Source organism: Cavia porcellus, unplaced genomic scaffold, assembly GCF_034190915.1.
Source record: "Cavia porcellus strain 051 isolate PalLab524CR breed Dunkin Hartley unplaced genomic scaffold, mCavPor4.1 scaffold_32, whole genome shotgun sequence".
Taxonomy (NCBI): Eukaryota; Metazoa; Chordata; class Mammalia; order Rodentia; family Caviidae; genus Cavia; species Cavia porcellus.
The window spans coordinates 37264660-37289755 of NW_026947515.1; the positions used below are offsets into that span (position 1 = coordinate 37264660).

The 25096-nt window shown below is 47.5% G+C and overlaps 1 protein-coding gene across 6 annotated transcripts; it reads left to right on the forward strand.

The window, feature by feature from the left end:
* The first annotated feature begins 56 nt into the window (after positions 1-56).
* On the forward strand, positions 57-16840 carry Cntrob (centrobin, centriole duplication and spindle assembly protein). Of its 6 annotated transcripts, none has more exons than XM_063242572.1 (19): positions 57-1130; positions 2095-2179; positions 2400-2508; positions 2972-3128; positions 4010-4201; positions 4416-4532; positions 4861-4959; positions 6543-6779; positions 7183-7329; positions 11119-11252; positions 11798-11923; positions 12128-12290; positions 13309-13567; positions 14605-14759; positions 14950-15013; positions 15111-15281; positions 15412-15544; positions 15964-16036; positions 16311-16840. In XM_063242572.1, exons 1-19 carry the CDS (start codon positions 849-851, stop codon positions 16434-16436), a joined length of 2829 nt encoding a protein of 942 aa, XP_063098642.1. In that variant the 5' UTR covers positions 57-848; the 3' UTR covers positions 16437-16840. The 6 variants fall into 6 exon arrangements, with proteins under 6 accessions (XP_063098642.1, XP_005002162.2, XP_063098643.1 ...); XM_005002105.4 differs by having other exon boundaries at positions 4085-4201; XM_063242573.1 differs by having other exon boundaries at positions 2427-2508.
* The last annotated feature ends 8256 nt before the right edge of the window (positions 16841-25096 follow it).

Consider the following 25096-nt stretch of genomic DNA (forward strand, 5'->3'; position numbering starts at 1 on the left):
CGGGTGACGTCATCCATGCCGGAGGGGCGGGGTGGTGCGCTGTGGCAGGAGGCTACCAACGGTTTTCAGAGTAGAGCGCTGCGTGAGGACGGGGTGTCTTTGTCTTTCCTGACTTGAGCTCAGGGGAGGGGTGCAGTTCTCTCCAGCTTGGTAAATTCGGGAGTGAGGATTGGAGGTGCGGGGAGCAGTCAGAACAGGGTGGTCGCGGGAGAGATCTCAGGCTGGGCTTGAGAGCGTCGTCCTTAGTGGGGGACGTCTGAGGGTTCAGAAGATTTTTTCTGAGAGTTAGGCGCGATTTTCAGGATCTCTGCAATGGCTTTCTTGCCAAGAGGGCTTGGAGGGAGTATGCAAGAAGTCTGACCCGAGGAAGCCAGGAGGGTAGGTTGAGGCGTGAGGTCCTGCTTGTCTCGGCAGTGGAACCAGTGGAGAGACGGACACTGGGGTCCGTTTTCAGTATGCACGTTCTGGGCATGGGAACTAAAGAGCTCAGTTGGCCCGGGAAAGCCAGTGCCAAAGCTGACCTGCACCTTCCAGCACTCTAATTACGTGGGAGAACTGCACTCCTGTTGCCCCCCAAGTAGGTCTTTGTTCTGAGCCCTCTGTATGCATCCTCTTCCACCGGTCCCAGGAGCTGGGAAAAGGATCACCTTTGCTCTTCCCATGGCCTCTGGAACCAGGAGAAACCTTTCCTTTAACCAAAGAGCCTTGATACCTTTATTCTCCAAGGATCCACCAAGGAGCGTCCCCTCTTCTCCCATATCTTCTTTCTCTGTGACCTTTACCCCTGGACTCTCCTAAAGTTGAACCAGGAGTTCCCAGCGTTCTCCAGTTGACTTCTCCCTCTACTCATGGCCACATCAACTACCAGCCCTAGTTCACCTCTGCAGGCAGAGGATCTCCTGAGTGAGACGTCAGAACCCCCTGGACTGAACCAGGTGTCCTCTGAGGTCACTTCTCAGCTCTACACTTCCTTGCACCTCAGCCGCCAGGCAGAGGCCACTGCACGGGCTCAGTTGTATTTGGGCTCCACCTCCCCACCTCCGCACGAGGCCTTAGACGGCCTGGCCCAAGAGCTGAGTCGCAGCTTGTCAGTCGGATTGGAGAACAACTTGAAGAAAAAAGGGAGGGAGGTAGGTATGTGTGAGGGACCTCTAGGATGCTAAACATGAGTCTTGGGGTTGCACGTTAGCATTAGTGGGGTTTGAATGATCGCTTGTCATATTTAAATGTCTTTTTGACTATGTAGTAAAACATTGCTGAGAACACATCCTTGTGAAGGAGAGAATCATCTGGAACACTAATTTGGAGCATTGTGAGACTTCGGTTTTTTTTTTTTTGCTCCGAGACAGCTATGCTTTAGGATATGTTGGTTTCCTGTGATTGGGATCTGGGCACTAGAAGTGGGAATAAGATTTTTTGGTTCCAAGTGGGAGGGAACAGGGGCCTTACAGATAACAAAAATACACTAACATTCTTTCCGCTCAAAAATTATGAGTATATTGTTCAAAATTTGGTGTGAAAATCAAAACATAGTTTAATCAAGCATGTTACAGAGGAAATATTTGTCTTGGATAGAAAAGGTGTCAACATCATTGCGCAGACTGGTTAAGACAGTGATGGTGAACCTTTTAAAGCTTTCATTGATACAAATAACCTGCTCAGGCACACGTGCCATAGCTTTGTCACCACTGGGTTAGGACTTCCAGAGTTTGAAATGTGACAGCCATGGCCTATGCAGCATTTAGACTGGGCATTTTCTCTTCTGTTGGCAAGAATTCCCACCACCCTTGTACCTACCCACTTTACTTACTTGCATGACTTTTCTGGCTTCTGTAGGCATTTGAGTTTCTAACTCAAGGGTAAGACATTGCTTACTGGGTCTGTTTGCCTTTTGTAGTGTTCCCTGGTGCTAGAGTTAAAATTATATGCTGGAGCTGAGGATATAGTTCAGTGGCACAGTACCTGCCTGGAAAGCACAAGGTCCTGAGTTCAATTTCCAGTACAAAACAAACACACAAACCATACTGGCAGGAGACAGACTGTAAATTATACAAGTTGCATCTGAGTTCCATGTTTGATTCCTCTGCCCCCCAGGATGGTTCTAAACATATCTTTGAGATGGAAAGTGTTCGGGGTCAACTCCAGACAATGCTGCAAACATCACGGGATGCAGCCTACCGTGAGTAAGCCCATCCCCTAGTGCTCTGAAGAAGAATCTAGATGTAAGGGGTGGAGCAAAATGAAAAGAAACAGGGAAGGAAACCTAGACCTCTGAGCCTGGTATCAGGAAAAAGAAATCCATTCTTTGGGAGCCAGGTTGGGGATCGGGAAGAGAAAGAAAAGCTGTCTCCTTTCTTCTCTGGCCAATGATCCTTGTTCCTGTCTTTACCTGACCCCAGCCTTGGGGTCTTTTGGGCTGTCTGTAGGGGACCCCCTCACTGCAGGTGCTGGCTTAGAGAAACGGGAAGAGGAGTCCTTTGACAGTGACAGCACAGCTACCTTGCTCAAGTGAGTTCTTTTTGGGCATTTTCTGGGAAATCTGAGTGTTCTAGTTCTTAGTTCCCTCTTGACTACTGTGTACCTCTTAGGGGTTTAAGAAGTTTGCCACTGGGCTCTTAGTTTTTATCGTTGCTTTCCTATCTTCTATCACCTTTATTCCGTCTAGAGCCTGCGTGGGCAGCATCTCCCTACCTCCTGGCTTTCTCTAAACCTTGGTCTTTTTTCTCCTGGAGGCGTTAACTTGTTTGCACTGAAACTGTTACTGCAAGGAGTGTGGTCTGGAGGAAGGAGCCCTGTACAGTGAATCACAGGCCTGTGTGCTGTTATGGCTTTAGCACTGTCTGGCTCTGTGACTTTGGGCACATCTCTTACCCTTCCTGCATCTCAGTTTCCTTATTTGTAAAATGTCACAGTGGAGCTAATGGATCCCCAGGGCTTTCCCACCCTAATGTTCTGTGCCTGATTTGCTCAGCACCCGGTTCCTGCAGGACTTATCTCCGTCCAGCTCAGCACAGGCTCTGGAGGAGCTGTTTCCTCGCTACACCAGCCTTCGGCCGGGCCTCCCAATTAATCCCCCGGATTTTCAGGGGCTGAGAGATGCACTGGATTCAGAGCACACCCGTCGGAAGGTGAGGTAGAAAAACTTCCTTCTAAAACCTGAAAAAATTAGAAAAAGGACTTGAGTGCTGAAAAAGACTGAGGATCACAAGCCTGGAAGCTGGGACTTTGCTCCAAGGTCTCTCCAGGGAAGCCTCTTCCCTTCCACGTAGTTACTCATAGCACTTTATGACTGCCTTCGCACAGCTTCTCACTCTTATATGTAGTGTTTGTTCTCCGGTTTAAAATCTCAACTCTCCAAAGGTCAGTGGCTTGTCCTGTCCACTGGGTCCTTATGGTCCAGAACAGTGATGGTGAACCTTTTAGAGTTTTCAATGTTACAAACAGCCTGCTGTGGTACCTGTACTATCTAGGTTCACCAGCACTGCCTAGAAATACTGTACACACAGGAACACACCGTATGCATTTGTTAAATGGACGATGAACTTTGCTGGCTTTTTCGAGGACCTTTAGCGACTGGTAATATAGTGAGCCTCAGCTTTAGTATCTGAATGGGACAGAGATGGACAAGGACATGGAAAAGTCAGAATCACTGTAGTTATTTTCGGAACCCTCTCTTCCCAGGCGTTAAACTGCTTGGGTGTGAGTGAAGGGCTTTCCTTTTATGATTATTTTATTGAATCGTTGTATTTGATGAGCTCCTTAATAGAGGAGTAAGTTCCCACACTCTGCAGTGTGAGCTGCTGCACCGCCACCAAAAGACGTAGAAGGTTTTTTCTCAGGATTCTAGGAAAGGGAAGAGTCTAGAATCTTAAGTACTTCCCAAGAAGGTAGAGAGGGCACTGGAAGTCTTAGGCCTTATATTCCCACTCAGGAATTCACGGTTCTCCCTCTCTAAACCTATTCTGTTCTTGGAGCCCACCTTCCCTGACTCCAGCCCATTGTCCACTAGAGAACCTGGAGAGTGTGGGGCTGTGATGCCAGACGAAGGATGAGAAGGACCCAAACTCCTTACCCTTCTTTCCAGCACTGTGAGCGCCACATTCAGAGCCTGCAGACCCGCGTGCTAGAGCTGCAGCAGCAGTTAGCGGTGGCTGTGGCTGCTGACCGCAAGAAAGACATCATGATCGAGCAACTGGACAAGGTGCCAGGGTAGCAAGGGTGGGGCGCCTCTCCAAGGAGGGCCTTACGGCTTGGTAAATGAGGGAAGTTAGGGTTTGTTTCTTTGTGCATGCCAAGAGCGAGGGTAGGGGTGGCTTTATTGACCGTTGGGAGAAAGTGACTGTTAACCTTGCCCCTTTGGGGAGAAAGAGGACAAAAAGTTATTTTGCAATTCTGCCTAATTTGCCTTTTTGGAGACCCTGGCCCGAGTGGTGGAGGGCTGGAATCGGCACGAGGCTGAGCGGACAGAAGTGCTTCGGGGGCTGCAGGAGGAGCGCCAGGCGGCGGAGCTCACCAGAAGCAAGCAGCAGGAAGTGGGTGCATGGGCATTAAAGCCTACATTCCAGACTTCTGGAAAGGAAGGGGCAGAAATGGCTCTCGAATTAGGGTTCCAAACAGAGTGCCCTCCGTCCACAGCAGCTGTCCTGATGACTCTTGTCCCCTGTCCCTCTCCTTGCACTATTTCGCTGTCCGGTTTAAACTGTGACTTGCCAGTTTTCCCCACACCGTACAGTTTTCTCTGTGGCCTCCAACTCACTGAGTTAACTCTCAAATTTCAACTTGACATTGTTAAAGATTTTTCAAGTAGAGGATAGAGAATTTTTCTTCATTACCTGGCCTGTGTTCTTCTCTCCCTGGAAGACAGTAACCCGCCTGGAACAAAGCCTTTCCGAAGCCATGGAGGCCCTCAGTCGGGAGCAGGAGGGCGCCAGACTGCAGCAGCGGGAAAGAGAAGCCCTGGTAGGAGGCTGGCCGGGGTCATCCCAGGGGAAGCTCTCACTCCCAGAGCAGGACGGGCGGGATGGGCGACTGGTGCACTGCGACAGTGCCACGGCTGTGTTTCTTACAGCACTCGTTCTGCTAGATATTTACCAAAAAAGGCCCTGATTCCAAGTGACTTCGGGAGACTGCAAACTATATCTTCAATAGAACATTATCACCGTCTCAGGAATTGTGTCTGTTTATGTTTTGAGACAGGGTCTTACCAGGTGTGTGGTCCAGGCTGGCCTTGAACTCATGTACTGCCAGTTGGCCTCAAACTCACAGTAATCTTTCTGCCTCAGCCTCCAAAGTGGAACTATTTTTTTTTTTTTGTCTTTTTCATTTTTATTGGTACCGGGGATTGAACTCATGACCACCTGCTTGCAAGGCAGGTGCTTATGCCGCTGAGCTAAACCTCCAGCCCTCAAAGTGGAACTGTTTTAAAATACACATTTGTGGGACACTTTCCCAGAGGACAAGTTTACTTTTTGTTTTGTTTTTTTTGCTGGGGAGAGAACCCAGGGTCTTACACATGCTGGGCAAGCACTGTCACTGAGCTATAGCCCCAGTTCTCCCAGAGATTTTGATTTAGTAGTATACAGTGGAGTTGGAAAATTCATACATTTTCAGAAATTTCCTTGGTGGTTTTATTCAGCCTGGTTGCAAACTCTGGTCTAGATTGTGGCAAAAAAGGTGTGAGATCCCTTTGAGAGATTGATGCAGGAGGATTGCAGCCTGGGCAACTTACCAACGTATTGAAAACTGTCCCCCAAGATATAAAGAGGGCTAGCGTGTTTGAAGGCCTGAGTTTGCTCTCTAGTACCATCAAAAACCAAGCAAAACAGGTAAAAGTATGGGATGAGACTCATACAGATTTCTTAGCGCTGAAGTGATCAGGTGATCACCCATCAGAGGTGATGCCCAGGTCTGGAACTTGCTGCTTACATGGCAGACCTGTGCTCTAACAGATGATGGCGAACAGTGCTGATGGCGGTTGTTGCTTGGCTTGTTTCTGACAATATGCTGGCTGTGCTAGTCTTTGTGGAGTTTTTTTTGTAATACAGGAGCTCACTATGTAGTTTAGGCTGGCTTTGAACTCATTATGTAGTCCAGGCTGGTGTCAAACTCATTGTGATCCTCCTACCTCAGCCTCCCGAGTGCTGGGATGACAGGTGTGCACCACCACATCGGCTGTGGAGTTTCTTTTGATGATGATGATGATAGCAATTGTATATTGAGTATTTATTATGTGCCAAGCATTGTACCAAATACCTCTAAGTATATGTTTTACTTTACTCCTTACAGGATAGACTCTGTTAGCTCCACTTCACAGATAAGGATATGTGCCTAAGAACACATAGTAAATAAACAATAGGCTAGCAACCAAAATTTAAACTCAAGTCCACCTAACTAGGATAGGAGTTCTTATTTATGTTATTATAATCCTTTGAGCCTGTCAAGTGTTACATTTTAAATGAGCATAGTTCTTATTGGACACATTGTGTGGGTGCAGGTTGCTTTGAGGGCCTACTAAAGATCTTGGTTTTCTTGTGGGGCTTTAGGAAGCAGAAAGGCAGGCTCTGACTCTGAGCTTGGAGGCTGAGCAGCAGCGGAACCGTGCGCTACAGGAAGAGCGAGATGAGGCTCGGGCTGTGCAGCTCAGCGAGCGTCGGAAGCTGGAAAGCCTTCAGGTTGCCCTGGAAGAAGAGCGGCAGGCCCGGGCCCAGCAGGAGCATCAGCTCAAGGAGCGCTACCAGGCGCTGCAGGAGGAGGGCCAGGCCCAGCTGGAAAGGGAGAAGGTGAAAGCAGGATTTGGAGGATGCGGGAAATGGGGAAGGATGAAGGGGATGGGATGGCAGAACGTGGGACAGGGCTGGGGAGTGGAGAGCCGGCTCTGGGAAGCAAGGCTGAGCCTGCAGCCTGCGGGAAGGAATGGGGCGTTAGATACATGGCAGGTCGGCCGGGGATTTAGCTCAGCGGCATAAGCGCCTGCCTGGCAAGCGCAAGGTCATGATGAGTTCAATCCCCGGTAGTACATGGCAGGCCAAAAAGCGGTATTAAACAGGGAGGAAGAAACGGCATAGTACACATGGGGACAGAGGGAGGGACTTGGGTTTTAGAGTTAGGGCGTGGGGAGGTGGGAATAGAAGTGGCTGGAGATAGGAGATGAGTTATGTCTCACATTTGCTTTCCCTGTCTAAGGGGAACAGCCAGAGGGAGGCCCAGGCAGCCCGGGAAGCCCAGCAGCAGCTGGCACTGGTGCAGTCCGAGGTGCGGCGGCTGGAAGAGGAGCTGGACACAGCTCGGAGAGAGAGGGATGCCCTGCAGCTGGAGATGAGCCTGGTGCAGGTCAGTTTCTTATGCTTGAGAGAAGCGCTCCTGAGGCCTTGGGAGTCCTGGTTAGTATCCCATTTCGGATATTTTGTTTTTTTTCCATCAGTGGCTTCTATGTCTTAAACTGTTGCTTCTGTTTTATACTCAGAGCCATTTCTCACTGAGTGACAGTTTCCCAGTGTTGGACTGACCTAGTGGTACTCACAGGAGTAACAGAGTTAAATCTCTTCAGGATGCTTTGTACTGTTTTAAAAGATGGCGTTACACTTACTGGGTCAACCATATGAATAGGCAAAAGCTTTTGTCAGAGGCCTGATTCCAGTCATAACACTCTGCTTTGTAATTCTCATTTGTAAATAACTTGTGTTAATCTTGCTGAGTAGGTCAGGGACTCAGGAGATGAATGATTGCTTTATTTACTCATGAGATTCTTATCACCTCTCATGGGCTGGGAGGGAATAGTACCTACAGATTGTTTGTTGGATATAATTAGACTCTTGAAGATGCTCACCATCTAGCGAATGCAGTGCACCTTAACTTCAGTCTCGTCAGACCCTTGCTGTGTAATAGCACAGGGCTGGACAGCCTTTTCTGTACAGGACCAGATAATAGGTGGTTTTGACTTTGGGAGTCATAGTCTGAGGTGCAGCCACTTCACTCATGTAAGTGAGTAGGCTATGAATAGTTCCATAGAACTATTCACAAAAGCAGGCAGTAGAGGACTGACGTGGTCTATAGTTTGCTGAAAAGGTTGGGAAGAGCTGTGTTCTAATCCATGGTGGAGGCATAACATTAAAAAAACAGCACTGACACGGGAACCAGGACTTTTAGTTACACACCTGCCTAGAATTTTGACCTTCCTGGGCCTCTGTTTTTATGTGCAAAGTGTGTTAAGGGTAGATGAGTTGTTTGTTTTCCTTGGAAACAAGGTCTCACTGTGTAGTCCTGGCTGGCCCTGAACTCACAGTGCTCCTCCTAAGTTCTGGGATCGCAGTCATGAGCCACCACACCCGGCACAAGGGTAGGTGAGTTTCTCAGAGCAAGCCAAGAAGGAGAACTGGGCCAGGTAGGAGTAAAAAAAGTAATAGACGTCAAAGATGACTCCAGGTTTCGCCCAGCGGAGGTGGGCAGGAAATGTAATAGGAAGAAAAGGTCTGAACGTCTCTTAGTCAGCTTTTTGTTGCTGTCACCAAAATATATGACATGTGCAGTTCAAAGAGGAAAAGGCTTACTTTGCCTTATGGCTGCAGAGCTCTCTGTCCGGGGCTGGCTGGCCGCAAGGCAGAAATAGCACAGTGGAAGAATGGTGGAGAGCAGCTGCTCACCTCAGGTTAGCCAGAAAGCAGAGAGCCGGAGAAGAAGGGGCCAGGGACGAGACGTGCCCTTCAGAAGCGTGCCCCCGGGGCCCCTCTTCCTCACAGCCCGGTCAGCTGTGAGCTCCTCGATGGATTCACCCACTATGTGCCCTCGCAATCCAGTCCTTGTCCAGATTGGGTCTCTCCATCCAATCAAGTTAGCAAGGTTTATTGTCACAGAGGGTCAAGGCCAGATGAGTTGAATTTTGGTGTCTTTTACCTGAAGTATGTCCAGCTAGAACTATCTATCAGGTCACGGGTGTATGGACTTTTAGAGAGTTCATTTAGAGAGTGTTAAGAAGTAAATGGTAGTGAAAGCTAACTATAAAGTAAATGATACACGTGGAATGTTAGCATGCACTAGAAAAGGATGGAACAGAGGCCGAGACTTGATACAGTGGGAGTGGGAGAGGTGTGGGGGCGGGGAGAAGTGAGTCTGTGGGAGAGGACTGACCGGGGTGCAGGTGTTGCGGTGAGACACATTAGACAAAGACAGACATAATCGCGGTTGGGCTTAGAATTAAGCTCTGTAACGTACTGTTACAGAGGTCAGATTTCAGTGAGTTGAAGAAGAGATAGGTGAAAAACAGAGGCAGCAATTATAGACCAAGCCTTTCTGCAGCAAGGGACATTTACTGAAAAGCTGCTGGTTCTAGGGATACTACTAGGGATACTGCGTATGTTATCTCTAACACACGTCGCAGGATTACACTACCTAACATTTCCCTGGGTTAGTAAGTACATTTCTTTCTTTTTTTTGTACCGGGGATGGAACTCATGACCTTGCACTTGCCAGGCAGTCACTTATACCATTGAGCTAAATCCCCACCCCGCTTTTTGGTTTTTTGAGACAGAGTCCCACTCTGTAATTTAGGCTGGCCTTGAGCTTACTGTGTAGCCCAAGCTACCGTTCAACTCACGGCAGACCTCCTGCCTCAGCCTCCTGCGTGCTGGGATTACGGGTGTGCACCGCCACAGCTGGTGACAAACACATTTCTTAAGCAGCAGGTGAATGCATAAAGAAAACATGGTGTTTATACATAACAGAGTGCTCCTGTGTCCAAGAAGGGTAAACATGGATCATTGGCAGGAAAATGGGTGCACGCTGAGACCATAATGTTAAGTGAAATAAATCAGACACATGAGCTTAAATAGTGCAGTTTCTTTTATATGAGAAACCCAGCATATAAACAAAGTGCAAAATAAAAGAGACACAGTATATAAATAGCACATTGTGTCTCTAGTGTAAAAAGTAATAAGAATGTAGGAGTAATAAAACCCAAAATGTGTAATTGCTATTGTACAAAAGAGAGGAAAAGAAACTGTTCTAAAGGATATAACTGCATGTATGTTTAAGCGTGTAGGATAGATGACCATATTACTAAGATTTTGTTGGATTGTTGAACAGAACTGTTTGCAGTCTTGCTGTTTGAATGTCCACTTCATATGCTATTTCTAAGAGGACAGTATGTAATTTATCAACTAGTGATTTCTTAATGTTTATTTTTTTTAATTCTGTATTGTTGCTACCCTTTTTTCTGTTTTGTTTTTTTTCTTTCTCTTTAAATAAATTTTTTTTAAAAAGAGAGAGACAATAGAAAAAAAGAGAAAAAAGTTATTTTAATCCAACACACTCAGGATATCTGCAAGTGTACCCTGAGTGGGCATGGTGGCACATGCCTGTGATCCCAGCACTCAGGAGGCTGAGTATCCCTGCAAGTCTGAGGCCAGCCTGGGCTCCAAGTGATTTCAAGGCCAGCCTGAACTGCACAGTGAGGCCCTGCCTCACAAGACCACGAAATAAAAGTGTGCCTTGGCTCAGCATCATTATTTCGTGTGTTTTATTTATTTATTTTTCGGCCTGTTAGTCTGACTGTTAATCTGTGTGTGTGATGATTAACTTGATAAAGATTGGTAAAATAAATTTGGTGCTGGCCAAAAAAAAAACACAAAAAAAACAACCAACCCAAAAAGAAAAAAAATCAACAAAAATAAGGGTGGCAGGCGAGGGGGAAAAAAGACCTGAGATGTGTTACGTACCTGTTTCAGTTCCCCACAATGAATGGAAGCATTATGTTCTGCAAACAGGCACTTATAAAAATTTTAAAATTACATTTTAAAAATGTACCAGTGTGATGGCACATACCTGTAATGCAAGCACTCAACAGGCAGGAGCAGGAGGGTCACAAGTCTGAGGTCAACCTGGACTACACAGTGAGGCTGTGTCTCCAAAACAAAAACAGAATGAAAAGCATATATATTACGTGTATATTTTCTGTCTGAAGTTATTTTCACTTTTGTGTACGCATACAATGTCTGTTCTTCAACAAGAATCAGAAATCTCTTTCATTCCTGCGGCGAGATTCTTGTTCTCCATGCCTTGGGCCGAGGAGTGGGATGTTGGCGCTGGACTCGGGCCCGAGCGGTTACCCCGCTCGCTTCTCCCCAGGCCCGGTCTGAGAGCCAGCGGATCCAGATGGAGTCAGAGCTGGCTGTGCAGCTGGAGCAGCAGGTGGCGGAGCGGTTGGCGCAGGCACAGGAGAGCAGCCTGCGGCAGACGGCCTCCCTGAGGGAGCATCACAGGTACCTGGGGCTTCCGGGGCTTTGCTTGGCCACAGCAGGTGTTCAGTGCCCTGGTGTCCTGCTCCCAGTATACTTTTACGGTCATCAGCCAGGACCTTGCTGCCTCTGGGGAAGGCTGCCATCCCATGCCCATGGAGAGCCCGTAGGGAGGAGCCCTTAACCGTGAACTGAGGGGTACAGGACTGGGAGGTGTCCGGCTTGCCAGGACTGCCCAAGTGTGCCCTGAGCTGCCCCAGAGCTGTCCAGCGGGACTGAGTCCCTTCCCATCCCAGTTTCATTTCTTTTTACTTGTATCATTGTTTTGTTTTGTTCTTTTTCTTTCTGGAAGTGCTTCTTAAACACCTCACTTGGTCATAAATTCTCCTCTTTGCTTCTGGGGTCCCATTCTGAGACCCCAGCTGTGTCCTGCCCTTTTCCCAGCCGTGGCCAGGCGGGTACTGGGAGCAGTCCATCCTCCCCTTTCCCCTCCCCTGCACACATTCCCTTGCTCCTCGACCGTGTCCGTCTCCAGGCTCAGCCCTGACTTCTCACCTGTGCCATCATAGGAAGCAGCTACAGGATATCAATGGGCAGCACCAGCAGGAACTGGCCACGCAGCTGGCTCAGTTCAAAGTGGAAATGGCAGAACGAGAGGAGCGGCAGCAGCAGGTGGCGCAGGACTACGAGCTCAGGTGCTGGTCCCTGCGGTGCCCTTGCAGGCCTGGCCCTGTCGCCCTGGTGAGGCCTGGGCTGGCAGAGTGCCCCTCTGTAGCTCCTGTGTCGTCTTCTAAATCGGTCGAGCTCCTTTCAGAATCTCAGGTGTTTGATTTTCCACCCTTGCTCTTGTCCCCTGTGCTTCCTAACAAGCCCTGAGTCGCCTCTCCTCTCCCCTTCAGACTGGCACGGGAACAGGCTCGAGTGCGGGACCTGCAGAGTGGGAACCAGCAGCTGGAGGAGCAGCGGGTGGAGATGGCAGAGCGGCTCCAGGCCATGCTGCAGGCCCACTGGGAGGAGGTCAGCCGGCTGCTCAGCACCATCCTGCCACCTCCGAACCCCGCGGTAGGTATCAGCCCCAGAGCTACGCTCAGGCTTGTGTTCTAGATTCCCTCTGCGGAAGCCTGTCTCCCTCCCAAGGGAAGTCATAAGTGGGGCCCACATCAGGATGGAAGAAAACCTGAGCGCTTTTCTAAAGCACAGCGAGCTTGCCAAAAGGAAGCTTTTCCCCATGCTGTAGCCTGCCTGGACTGGCCCCACTCTCTTGGTCCTAACTCCCTTCCCCCAGTCCCCAGAGATGGTGAATCATCTGCGGTGCTCACTTGATAGACAGCCGAATTAATTTTGGGAGGAAGGGCTAAAAATCGTTGCTAAGCCTCGAACTAAAATAGTCCTGCCCTTGTGCCTTCTTATTCTCCCCTTGGCATCTCTTACTTAATTATGAAAGTTTTCTTATTAGCTAAAATGTCTTCTAGAATAGGTATTCATGTGCACAAGGTTAAACAAAATCAGAACTGTGTATAAGAAGGTATGCAGTGAACAGCTACTGACCCTGTCCTGTGTCTCCATCCCCCGGGTCCCCTTCTCAGAGGGGCCACTGAGCTGGTGTCCTGTGCATCTGTCCTCCTTCCCTTCCCCTCCCCTGGGGTCCCACTCCACCCCGTCCCAGACCCTGAACAGCTCCCTTTTATCTGCTGCCTAATCTACCTAGCACTTACTGGTGGGTGTAATAGTTTCATATATTTTGCATCTACAGTAAGTATCATTAAAATGTATGTCTGTGTGTAAGGTACCTATAAAATCTTTAGAAATAGAGTTGTAAGATAAAAAGTGAGCTTTTAAAATCTGATAGAAATCAGATGTGCCTACAATCACAGCACGCCGGAGGCTGAGGGACGAGGACCGCAAGTTCAAGGCCAGCTTTGGCAACCTAGTGGCCCTGTCTTGAAAACTAAAAAAAGCGGGGCGGGGCGGGGGGAGGGAGATGGGACCAGAAGAAAGTATAGCAGTTGTTAATCTTACTCAAGTATCTGTAGCGTGCTTGTCTCTGAAGCTAGTGGGCTTTCTGCTTCCTCCCTGCCAGGTTCCTCCCACTGGACCCCCCAACTCTGATCCCCCAGAGCTGGAGAAGGCGGAGAGGAGGACCTGGACCATGCCTCCTGTGGCCGTGGCCCTGAAGCCTGTGTCGCAGCAGAGCCGGGAAGCCAAGGATGAGCTGCGGGGAATGCCCCTTGTGGACTGCAGCGCTTCCCCAGACCTTAGCCTGCTGCTGGGCCCCTCTTTTCAGAGCCAGCATTCCTTCCAGCCCCTGGAGCCCAAACCCGATCTAACTCCACCCATAGGTAACTGAGGGCCAGGTCAGCGGGGTCCCTCCTGTGCCCTGCGTGATTGGCTCCTCACCCAGCTTCCTTTCTGATGGGCCCCTGGGCATTGGTTCCTCGGTGTCTTAGTGGTCATAGGTTGCAGACCATACTGATTCAGCTAAAGGAAGTGGAGAACTCATGTAAATGAATGGGGACAGGGGTGCCTTTGGGAATGAGAGCTGTCCCGTCTCTTTGGGTCTGCACGGTCATACCCACTTGTGCCTTTCTCTTCCTAAGTCAGCAGCCTTCTGTCTCTCAGGGTTTTTGTCCCTTGCAACTTTGGCTTGCACATGGGTTTAATGAGCCATCACCCTGACACTAGCTCAAACTCCAGATGATTATAGGGACACTGGTCTCGGAGTTTCTTGGGTCAAAGTTAGCAGGCCACATGGTGGGCTGGCAGCCATTTGCTGGATTGGCTCACCGTGGGTGTGACTAAACCTCTGGTTTAGTCAGCTGTCGCTTTGATGGATGCGAATGTAAACATGCCAGCCTAGGGTGAATTACGATTTGGGATGAGGCTGGCATGGTGGTGTCTTCCTGGAACCCCAGCTGCTGAGGCAAGAGGAGCACAAGCTTGAGGGTAGCCTGGGCTTCGTAGCAAACCCTGTCTCAAAAAAATCTTTTTAAAAGGGTTGCGGTGCAGCTTAGTGGTTTCGTGCTTGCTCAGCGTGTGTAAGGGCCTGTGTTCCAGTCTTCATACCCGCTTCCGAAGTGAGTGTGAGCTGTTTACAGATGGCAAGTGTGCAGTGGTGCTAGTAACAGTGAAGGATTAGGAGGCGAGGCGTGTCTGCTCGGTTTCTGGTGCTCTTTGTTTTGCCCGCTTTCTAACACTCGTGTCTTGGAATCCAGCTGTGCCATGTGCCAGGCGCCTCCAGCCCTCTCTCCAGCTTCCTGGCATCGTCTCCTAGCTGCGACGCCCCTGCATTTTCTTTTGCGCATTTGGCCGGGGGTTTCTGGAGGGTCCCTTTCCCCTCCAGCATGTGTACAGCTGTGCACACTGTTTCACTTCGTAGCTGAAGACTTCCCTGCACTCGGGGCCTTCCACCCTGACCACAGGGCAGAGCGGCCCTTCCCTGAGGAGGACCCAGCGTCTGAGCGAGACGGCTTCCTGAAGCAGGGGCTGCCGCCTGCCTCGCAGCTGGAAGGCCTCAAGAATTTTTTGCAGCAGGTAGGATGGGGTTTTTAAAATTTCCTTTCTTCTTCTCTCTTTTGATTTGGTGAATCCAGGATGTGGCTTCTCTTTTGGAGAAATTCTTGTGCCGGCCCCAGGCTCTCTGTGTGTCCCGTTCTAGGACACAGTTCTCTTCTGATACCTAGTTCTCTGTCCTGACTAGTCCTTTGCTGTGCTGTCTCCCCAGCTGCTGGAGACGGTGCCCCAGAGCGGTGAGAGCCCTTCTGCTGACGTGTTGCCTGCTAAGTGTGGTGAGTTCCGGTGCAGGAGGCCGAGGTGGGCCTGGAGGAGCGGGAGCTGCCAGCGGGGAGGACTTCCGCGCTCTGTCCTGTTCTTTCCTCCTGCTAGGTCCCCGGACTGGGCCATCTTGGGAAGAGCCCTCTCAGGTGCCACGCCTTCCACCTCCTGTCCATAAAACCAAAGTCCCTTTAGCCATGGCTTCTAGTCTTTTCCGAGTCCAAGAGCAGCCCTCTTCTTACTCACAAGGCAGTGGGCCCAGCTCTGGCTCTCCAGAGAAAGGTAAGCAGGCCAGGAAACCACGTGTGGGGCCCTGGATGTGGATTTTAAGGTCCTCTGGATTCCTAGGGAGAAGGGGGGAAGGCGGAGAGACGGGTTTGGGGGCCATCCCTGTCACAGACGTGTCCCTCAGGTGCAGATGGGCTCGGCTCCTCGAGGCAGCTGATGGAGATGTCCCAGCTGTTAAGACAGTACCAGGCTCAGGGCTGGGGGACTCTGCCTGCCGAGGACCTGCTGCTCTACCTGAAGAGGCTGGAACACAGCGGGTAGGAGCCCGGGAGGAATCCGGGCCGGGGTGGGCCGGGCAGGACGTGCGAATGAGCCTCATGAGTTGTCTTCTGTCGCTGCCCTGGGAGGACAGGCAGGGATGCGGTGTAGACTCAGACTCTGCCTTACTGCTCTTCCTTTCCACCACTCTTTACTTCTAAAACTTACTTCTAAAACAAAACAAACCCCTTTCCCATGTCTCTGTATCTTCGTGTTTTTCCTTGCTTTACTTAGAACTCAAAACTCAGCACCCTGGGATTGTAGCTTAGCTAGTGTAACTCCTTACTGGAGTCCACTGTCAACTCTCCGGTTACTCCCCGGCTCCACTGATTGGTCCTTATTTGGGACAGTCAGTTTCGGGTAGAGTTGGGGTGGGCACCGTCCCTACCCTCACATCCTTGCTTTGTGTGTGTGGCAGGACTGACAGCCGCGGGGAGAGTGTCCCCAGAAGGAACCCAGACTCCCGTGTGGGTGAGATCTCCCGGAAAGAGGTGAGGGACAGCAGGCAGGGACCAAGCGAGGACAGGCTGTCGCTGGCCACTTCCCTCAGCCTGTCCTGCATGTCTCCATTGCCCGGCACTTCCTGTCTCTGGTCCCAGGAGCTGGACTGTGGGCTTTCACTTGTGATTGGCTGTAGGTGGAGCATGGACTTTGTTCCTCCTGTGCTGATTGGTTCTGCCCTGTTCACGAACCGTGTCTTCCTCCATGGGAGCGGTGGTTGGGAACGTGTAACACTTACTTCTTTTCTTTTCCTTCAAATCTCAGATCCCATCCCAGGCTGTCCCTCGCCGGCTTGCTACAGCTCCTAAGACTGAAAAACCTCCTGCTCGAAAGAAAAGCAGCCACCTTGCTCCTAGCAGCATGAGGGGTCGGGGAGGTGTCTGGAGATGAGCCGCTGCGCTTTCTCCTCTGCTTTGGTGTCTTCTGGTGGTTATTTTAATAAATGCTTAGTAGTTTGTGTTAGAGTCTCTGACTCAGCAATTTGGAAAATGGAGATTTTTGTAGGAAATTCCTTTGTAAAGAAACCTCTTTCTGTTTGAGTGTGTTTTTTATGTGTTACATGTTAACATGTTATTTCCTCTGGGAAAGGACATAAGTATTTTGAAAGAAGACTGTGTGTGACCAGAGCTTCAGTGTTTAAAGAGTAAACTGTACCGGGCGATTGACTGGGAGGGGAATTATGGTTGGCTATTTCTTTTTTATACATTTTTGTATTTTCCAAATTTTCTAAAACAAGTATGTTACTTTAATAATCAGAAAAAACAATCTTTTAATAAAATAGTTACTGTGTAAAATGTTTGAGTAAAAATGTAGTTGTTGGGGAGGGAGCTTTGTCCTCTAAGAGTGGATAATTCTTGCAGGTTCGTTGGTGGGGTTCAGATTGGCAGAGTCTGCTCCAGCCACAGTGTCACGGCTGTAACCTTCATTCTGTGACACTAAGACAGATTAACGTGCCAGTGGAAAGGGAGGGGAAAAAAACGTCTCCAATAACTCCCATCCTAATGCTCACCAAAACGATCAAAGAACAACATGCTAAGGAAGAAACTTAACATCTGCATGAAGCTAAGAAAGACCTCAACTTCGGGGTACAGCACTGGAAGCCACGCAGCACAGTTTCAGATTAGCCGAAGGAGGCTGTTCCGGACCCTCACTGGGAAACCACGTGCAGCCTGGTTCCCAGCCGCAGGACCGAGCCCCTGCTCCGGAGTCAGTGCAGGTGGTGACCCTGGGAAGCGCAGCTCTGCGAGGTCAGGTCCTGGCCGGGTGTTTGAGGAGCAGCATTTGCTAGATGCTGAGAAGGTGAGGCCCTTCAATTAGGTCCTCAATTAGCTGATCAGATGCACAATAGACATGACGGAATAGACTCACAGGCGTTTTATTTCAGTAAGTGTTCTTCCCTTCCGAGTCCCCACAGGAGGGGGAGAGGAAAGAAAAGACGAAGATGGGTGACCAGTATCCACGTGGCTGCCTCCGCTCACCCGTGCGCGGGGCAGCTCAGCTCTGCACTGCTCTGTTTCCTGGTGCACACAAGCAAGGAAATAGAAGCAAAACAATTCTGGGGTAGCACTGGGCCAGGGAGCTTCTTAAGCCCTTTCTGCTGATGGAGATACTTGGATTTCTATTTTTACCATCTTCTGTGGCATACCATCATCAGTGGTAAAAGATGGTTTTCAACCACTTTTTAAAAACTGATAAAATGAACACCCAGTTCATTCTCTTATTATCTCCCGGATTCCAACCTGTCATCAGTCAATGTGCCCTACATTTTTTTTGCATATGAAGCACAGTCTGGGAGATATTTCCCGAAACGACTCTAACACAAAGTCTGGAAAGGGCACAGGGCTGACTTAGCTATTCTGTGAAGTTTTTACAGCAAACTTAGGATTTTAAAACTTAGGTATTATACCCAGGCTTAAAGTCTGTTCACGGAAGGCCACCCCAGGAGGCTGGGTAGGGAGAGAAAGCCCCAGCCAGGCAGCCCACCACATTTACCTCCGTAATCATTCTTAGACGTGGGGAAAAACCCAACTTCAGGAAAAGACCTTGAATGCAGGGAAGGTGGGCAGAGCTTCTCAGCCCAGGCTTTGTCAGTGCGGGATCTGAATCTCCCGAGAACTCAGCCGGGCATGGTCAGGGGTTGGGGTCTGAAGGGGGAAGGGCACACTGATGTCACAAACTTGGTGGCACTGCGACTTTTGAGTAGTTCCTCTGCCCATGGTCCCGAGCAGTGGGGATTCCTGCTCTGTGTGGTCACATAGGTCTCATTTCCCTCTACCGTGTTGCACCGTGTGGGTTGGTGAAGCAGGGCCATTGTCACATAGACTCATAGCTGAAGCAGGGCAAAGAACTGTGCTCAGCATCTTAAGACCCATACCGGAAGATGCCACACATACTTGATTTCTCATAACTTCATTGGCAAGACCTTGGTCACCAGCCAGGTGCAGTGGTGCGTGCCTATAAGAGCATTTGGGAGGCTGAGGCAGGAGGATCGCTGTAAGTTTGAGGCCAGCCTGGGCTACATAAGCAAGTTCAAGGCCAAAGCCAGTTCACAGGGAGACCCTGTCTTTAAAAAACGTGTGGGGCCTTTACTACCTTGTCACATCTGCCTGCAAAATACTCGTAAGTGTAGCCTAATCAGGCTGCCTTGTTTGTACCCATAAATATTATTATGAAGAGCAAAGGAAGAAGGAGCAACCGGCCTGGCAGCTAACAGTTTGCTCCACCCTAAGAGGAAGAACCCCCTTAGAAAAACTGAAAACTACCAGTTGCTGAGATAACCCTGCCAATAATTAGTGGTAACAAGCTGCAGTAAGATACGCTAGACATCTCTAACTTAGTCCAAGTTTTAGAATGAACTGCACTCTACAAAATCGAGTTAATCCTGGAGAAAGAAAACTCTAAGCAGTATTCTTACTGAGAAGAGAAACATGGCATGCAAAAGAATTAGAGGGCCAGGGGTACAGCTCAGTGGCACAGCCCCTGCCTGGCAAGCGTGAGGTCGTGAGTTCCGTTCTCGGTACAGAATAAAACAAAATGAAACATGAATGAGAACACAGAATGAGAATTTTTGCATTTAAAAAAGTAAGAAAAAACTGAACTTTACTGGAAACCATAGTTAGAAGAAAATGTCCGGACTTCCGGGAGAACATGGCGGACAGATAACAGCAACTACCGGAGGCTCTCTGAAAGACTCGGCTCAGAATCCAGGAATGGTGCGGACTAAGGAGACATAAGCAGGTGGAGATATGCTCTGCTGACTCAGGAACGAACTGGGCTGAGAGAAACCAACTTGGAATGCAGTCCTGGTGCTAAAACAGGAACAGAAAAGCCTCAGTGTGGAGGCTGGACCCCGCGCCATTGTAAGCCGCGATTTGGGTTTCCCGCCGCGCGGCGGCTGGCTGCCTCTACAGTGGCTCGGCAAGGAGAGAGACACACAGAAGCTCTGAGAACTGCAATCTGCGAATGGCAGGGAGGCATGTTCTGACTTGTGGCGAGGTGAGTGAGAGAAACTGACACTCCACAACAGTTTGACTCCAGCGGACTTTCTGGGCCCGAGCAGTCCTGCGGGAGCAGGGCGCGGTGGCGACTCCAGCCACACATCCCCCTCTCGGGCGGGATTGGTGAAAAGTGCCTGGCCTGCATGACGCTGCCGGCGGACCTGGTAGGCTGTCCCAACCCAGATCCCAGAGCCTGACGGTGGCTGGGAGGGGAGACGCGTAGGCTGCCTGGTCCGTAACTCCCTGGTGCGCAGCGGTGAGCAGGAACACCTAACCGGCGCAATTCGATCAGGCTGTGGCTGACGGGGAGAGAAGCTGGGCCTCTTATATAAGCTTGCATATATAAGGAACAGAGAATATGGGAAGAGGCAGCAACAAGAAAGACTCCTCGGCCCCCAATTCTGAGAAACAGGCAATAGCAGACACCGCACCAATACACATAAGGCGCCATATAGAGAGCCTCATAGACCAATTCAGGAATGAAGTTATCAACGACCTGAAGCTAGAAGTATGCAGAATAGTTAGAGAAATGCTAAGTACCACCCAAGAAAAAACAGGCGGTGGAATGGAAGAACAGAAAAAAAGGGGAGAATTGTTTGATGGAGAAAACAGAGAAAGCATAGAATACATGAAGCAGGTTCAAAGAGACTACCAAGATACTAAGAAGTCTATCGAAGACTGGCATAACAGCTTGAAAGAAACTAAGGACAGACTATCTGAACTGGAGGGCAGACTTGTAATATGGGAGAATGAAATGAAAAACTTCTTAAAAATAACAAAGAAACAAACAGCAATAATACAAAGACAAGAAGATGATAAGAGGATCCATAACTTAAGGATTAAGAACATAAAAGAAGAAGTAGGGACACAAACAAGTGAACTACAAAAGCTACTCACAGAAATAATCCAGGAGAATTTTCCTAATTTAGCAAAAGGTAAAGATACTCAGATGTATGAGGCATACAGGACCCCAGCTATCTACAACCCAAACAGAGCAACACCCAGGCATATAATAATAAAAATTCCAGAAATTCAATACAAGAACAGAATATTAAAAGCTGTAAGAGACAAGAAACAGACCACTTACAAAGGAACACCCATCAGAATTACAGCAGATTTCTCTGCACAAACCATCAAATCACGAAGAGCGTGGGGGGAAATAATTCAAGCTTTGAAAGATAATAATCTCCAGCCAAGATTGAGATATCCTGCACAACTGTCCCTGGAAATTGATGGAAAAACAAGGTGCTTCCAGGATAAAGAGGAACTGGAGGAATTTGCAACCACCAATTCAACTCTACAGAGAGTATTGCAGGATATTCTAAAAAAAGAAAAATACAAAGAATCCAGAAATAATGGCAGAGAGGCCACAACGAATGGAGCAGAGAACAAAATGAAGAAGACAAACTGACAGCTACTGACAGAAAAAGAGCTCAACAGAAATGAGGCAGAGAAGATTGGATGATAGGAACAGCTATTTTGGAGAAAATGACATCTTAATAGGTAATACTGATTTAGTATCATCTTGTTTTGAAGTCTCATCTAGCTTTTGTCCTTCTGTCTCCAATGGTCTAAATAGGCTGTATCTTATTGGATTTTATTATGTACAATAGTATAAGCAAAAACCTTTTAAAGACAAGGAGATTATACAGAAACCATTGTTCATTTTCTGTTAGTCGATTCTAAATACTCTGTAATGCTGTCATTCTCTTGAATGGGTTTACATTGTTTTGATATACTTAATGCTACAGTATACGAAGTTGTACTCAAGGATTTCAAAGAAAGAGACAATATGGTAACTACTTTTAGGTTAGGATTATCTGGTGGTGAAACACTATTCTGCTTAAATGGTTATGTTTTGATCTGTGCTGTTTCGTTGTTATGCCCTCTTTTATCTCAATCTCCACTCCATTATTTACTTTTTTATCTTTATCCTTTTAATTAAAGGAAAAAAATAGCAGGATATATTATAGTAACCCACTTTGACTTTTCATTACCTTGATTTAAAGCCCTGTATTACTCTCACCATCTGGTTTTTAACTGATGTTCCCCTATTCTGTTTTGCTGGATAGTATCAGGTTCGAAAGTTTAGACATCAGCTGTGAAGATGAGATTCATTATGACGCCCATTCTTGTTGACTTTTATCTACTTTTGAAGACCTACAATGTCTCCAGTGTTTTGGTTTTGTCGGTTTTATTCTTTACTGTTTTGTTCAATTGTATTATAACTAACGATATAGGCAATTCTATTAGAGATAGCGGGAGGCATTATGGTAACCATTGTTGATCACCTTGTATTATGTTTTTACATTATCTATTATGTCCACCCTTTTGACTTGACCGATTCTGTTCTGTTATGTCACATTTGGTTTTACTCTCTTCCAAAAAAGTAATAAGAACCGTGGGAGCAATGAAATCCAAAATGTGTAATAGTCATGGTACAAAAGAGAGGAAAAGAAAGTGCTCCAAACTATATAACTGCATGTATATTTAAGTGTATAAGATAGAAAATGATATCACAGAGTTTTATTGGATCAATGAACAGAACTGTTTGCAGTATCATTGATGGAATGTCCACTTTACAAGCTTTAATTTTGTGACTTGAACAATTATTTCTAAGATGACAATATGTAATCCATTAACTAGTGATTTCCTACTGTTCATTTTTTTTTCTGTAAATCTGTATAACTTGTACCCTTTCCATACTTTTTTTTTCTTTTCTCCTTAAATAAAATTTAAAAAAAAAGAGCAAAAAAAAAAAAAAAAGAAAATGTCCACGAAATCTCCAAGTTTATAAAAGGTAGAAAATCTGTAGATTATGAGAGCAACAATTGAAAAAGAAGGGTTCCAGGAGAAAAATCATCCATAATTGTGCTAGAAATGGGAAGTTCTGATTCTGAAAGTGCAGGCGAATAAATAATCAAGGGCAATCCTACCGAATTATAGCTACGCAAACCGGCTCTGCTGGGCGGCCCCAGCACTTGGCAGGCTCAATCAGGGGTTGCTTCCAGTTCAGAAAGACCAGTCCGAAGTATGTAATGGGATCCTACCTCAAAACACCAGGCCGAACTAGACAACAACAGCAAAGCTCAGAAAACAAAAACAGACTGGTTTTTTCTTACCTTGCTATGCTTGCTAAAGGTAAGAAAAATTGAATTTATATTTCTAGCAATAAGGTTGGCTTAAATAACCCACCTGACCCTCCTATTAAAATCGCTAACAAAAGAAAAGATATTTTTAAAAAATCTTAATTGTACTGGAAGAAAGAGAAGCCTAAAGTAAAAGCAGGAATATAAGCCTTTAAGTGGAACACTCAGAGTGATTTTCACTGCAGGGTGCTGGTGGAACTGGATTCAGCCAGTGGAGGGTGTGTATGTAATAGATTTATCCCAAGGATAAGAAGGGAGTTTAACAGTTTTCGGTGTAATTTACATCAGCATCATTCACTAATGGAGAAAAATACCGTAAGACATCACAGTTGCAATGACATCATTCTGTAAACACAGCAACATTTTGTAATTTTTCTTTTTTTGTCTTTTTCCTTTTTATCAGTACCAGGGATCGAACTCACGACTGCCTGCTTGCAAGGCAGGTGCTTATGCCGCTGAGCTAAATCCCCAGCCCCAACATTTTGTAATTATAAAACCAAAAATAAGTACAAACACCTCCAGACAAGAAAGTATAGAAAAAAACTTCAGCCAGCCACGGGATAAAAGGCAGCCACAGAAGACCCACTTTTTGTTTTGGTGGTGGTGGTGGTAGTGGTACTGGGGATTGCATCCCCAACCTTTAAAATTTTTTTTTTAAACTTTGGGGCAAGGTCTTCCCCAGTACCCCAGGCTAAGCCTGAGCTTGTGAGCCTCCTACCTCAGTCTCCTAACTAGTTAGGATTACAGGCATATGGCCACCATGCTAGGTAAACAATTTTTTTCTTGTGATAGAGTCTTAACAACTGGCCTCGAACTCACAAAGAGCCTCCTGCCTTAGTCTCTCAAATACTGAGATTACAAGTATGTGCCACCACACCAAGCTTTGTAAACAGTTCTTCATGGGAAAGGCAGGAAATGTTCTCTTGAAAGTCTCTTTAGGTTAAAGATACCCTCTATTCCTGCCTCTGTTACTACTGTAGTGAAATCCTAGCTTGCACAACATAACCCAGGTACAAAAATGAAAAGATGTGCATTGTTCACAGGTTCTATGGCCGTCTTCGTGACACACGTGTCAGTTAAACGGTACATTTAAAATGCTTGATGCATGTAGCTGGGTCCTCTGGGAGGCTGACTTTAGCCTGCGCAATTTAGTGAAACCTTGTCTCAAAAATAAAAAAAAAAATTTTAAAGGCCAGGGATGTAGCCCAGTGTGAAGGCCCTGGGCACAGTCCCTAGTACTGCAAAGTAAATAAATACATAAATAAATATTTAAAGGATATTAAATTTATATGTATTTTCCAAACAATAAATTAATGTAATACTATGTTCGCTGTTGAATTAAAATTTAAATGTCATATTAAATTTTAAAGAAAATAGGTAAATTTTACAGCATTTACATTAAAAAAAATTTTTTTTTGAGGCAAGATCTCACTGTATAGTCCAGCCTGGCCCTGAACTCACTTTGTCCTGGGTGGCCTTGAACTCACAGCAGTCCTCCTGACTCAGCCTCCTGAATACTGGGATTGCAGGTGTGCCTGGCTAGGTAAATTTTAGCATAAGTAATCTCAATAAAAAGTGTTAGCTTAACCAAAGCTTTAAAAAGTGAGAGGCACCACAGGCACCTCATGGAAGCCTGGTAAGCCGCTCAGCTCCCTGGGAAGGACGGCAGTGCTGCTGAAATGCTAAGTGAACGCTCTTTCTGCACCATCAGGTAGGTGCAAGTGTGTCAGGCCTTCCTGAGGATGGAGACCAACAGGAGCTCTACTTGTCTTCTGCTAACAAAGCAGAGGGGAGGCTGGGTGGAGCATCTGAAGAGGCGTTTGCCATCACCAGGTAAGTGTGATGACACTCTCCAGTGTGCTGAGTCCACCCTGGGACGTACCCTTAAGAAACTTTGCTCCACTGAACCAGAATGCAAGCCCAGGGATGCCAAAGCAAAAGTCTGCACACGGCCAGCTGTGGTGGCACACGCCTGGAATCCTAGCTGCGGGAGACGGAAGCAGGAGGGTCGTGAGTTCAAGGCCAGCATGGGCAACTTGAAGAGAATCCACCAACACTGTTGGTAGGAATGGAAATTAGTACCACTGCTGTGGGGACCAGGACGGAGATTCCTCAAATCTAAAGTAGAGATAGCATTGATCCAGCCGGGGCGCCCCTTGCTGTATTCCTGAAAGCATTAAAGACAGAATATTACAGTGATACACGCATGCTCACGAGGACACCGAGGAGGCCTGTCTGCTGATGAAGAAAATGTGCCATGTTTACACAGTAGACTGTTATTCAGCCATAAGGACATCATGTCATTCTCAGGAAAATGGATAGACCTGGAAGCCGTCAAGTTAAGCAAAATAATCCAGGCTCAAAAAGTTAAATATCGTATGCTCTCCCTTATGTAGCAATCTAA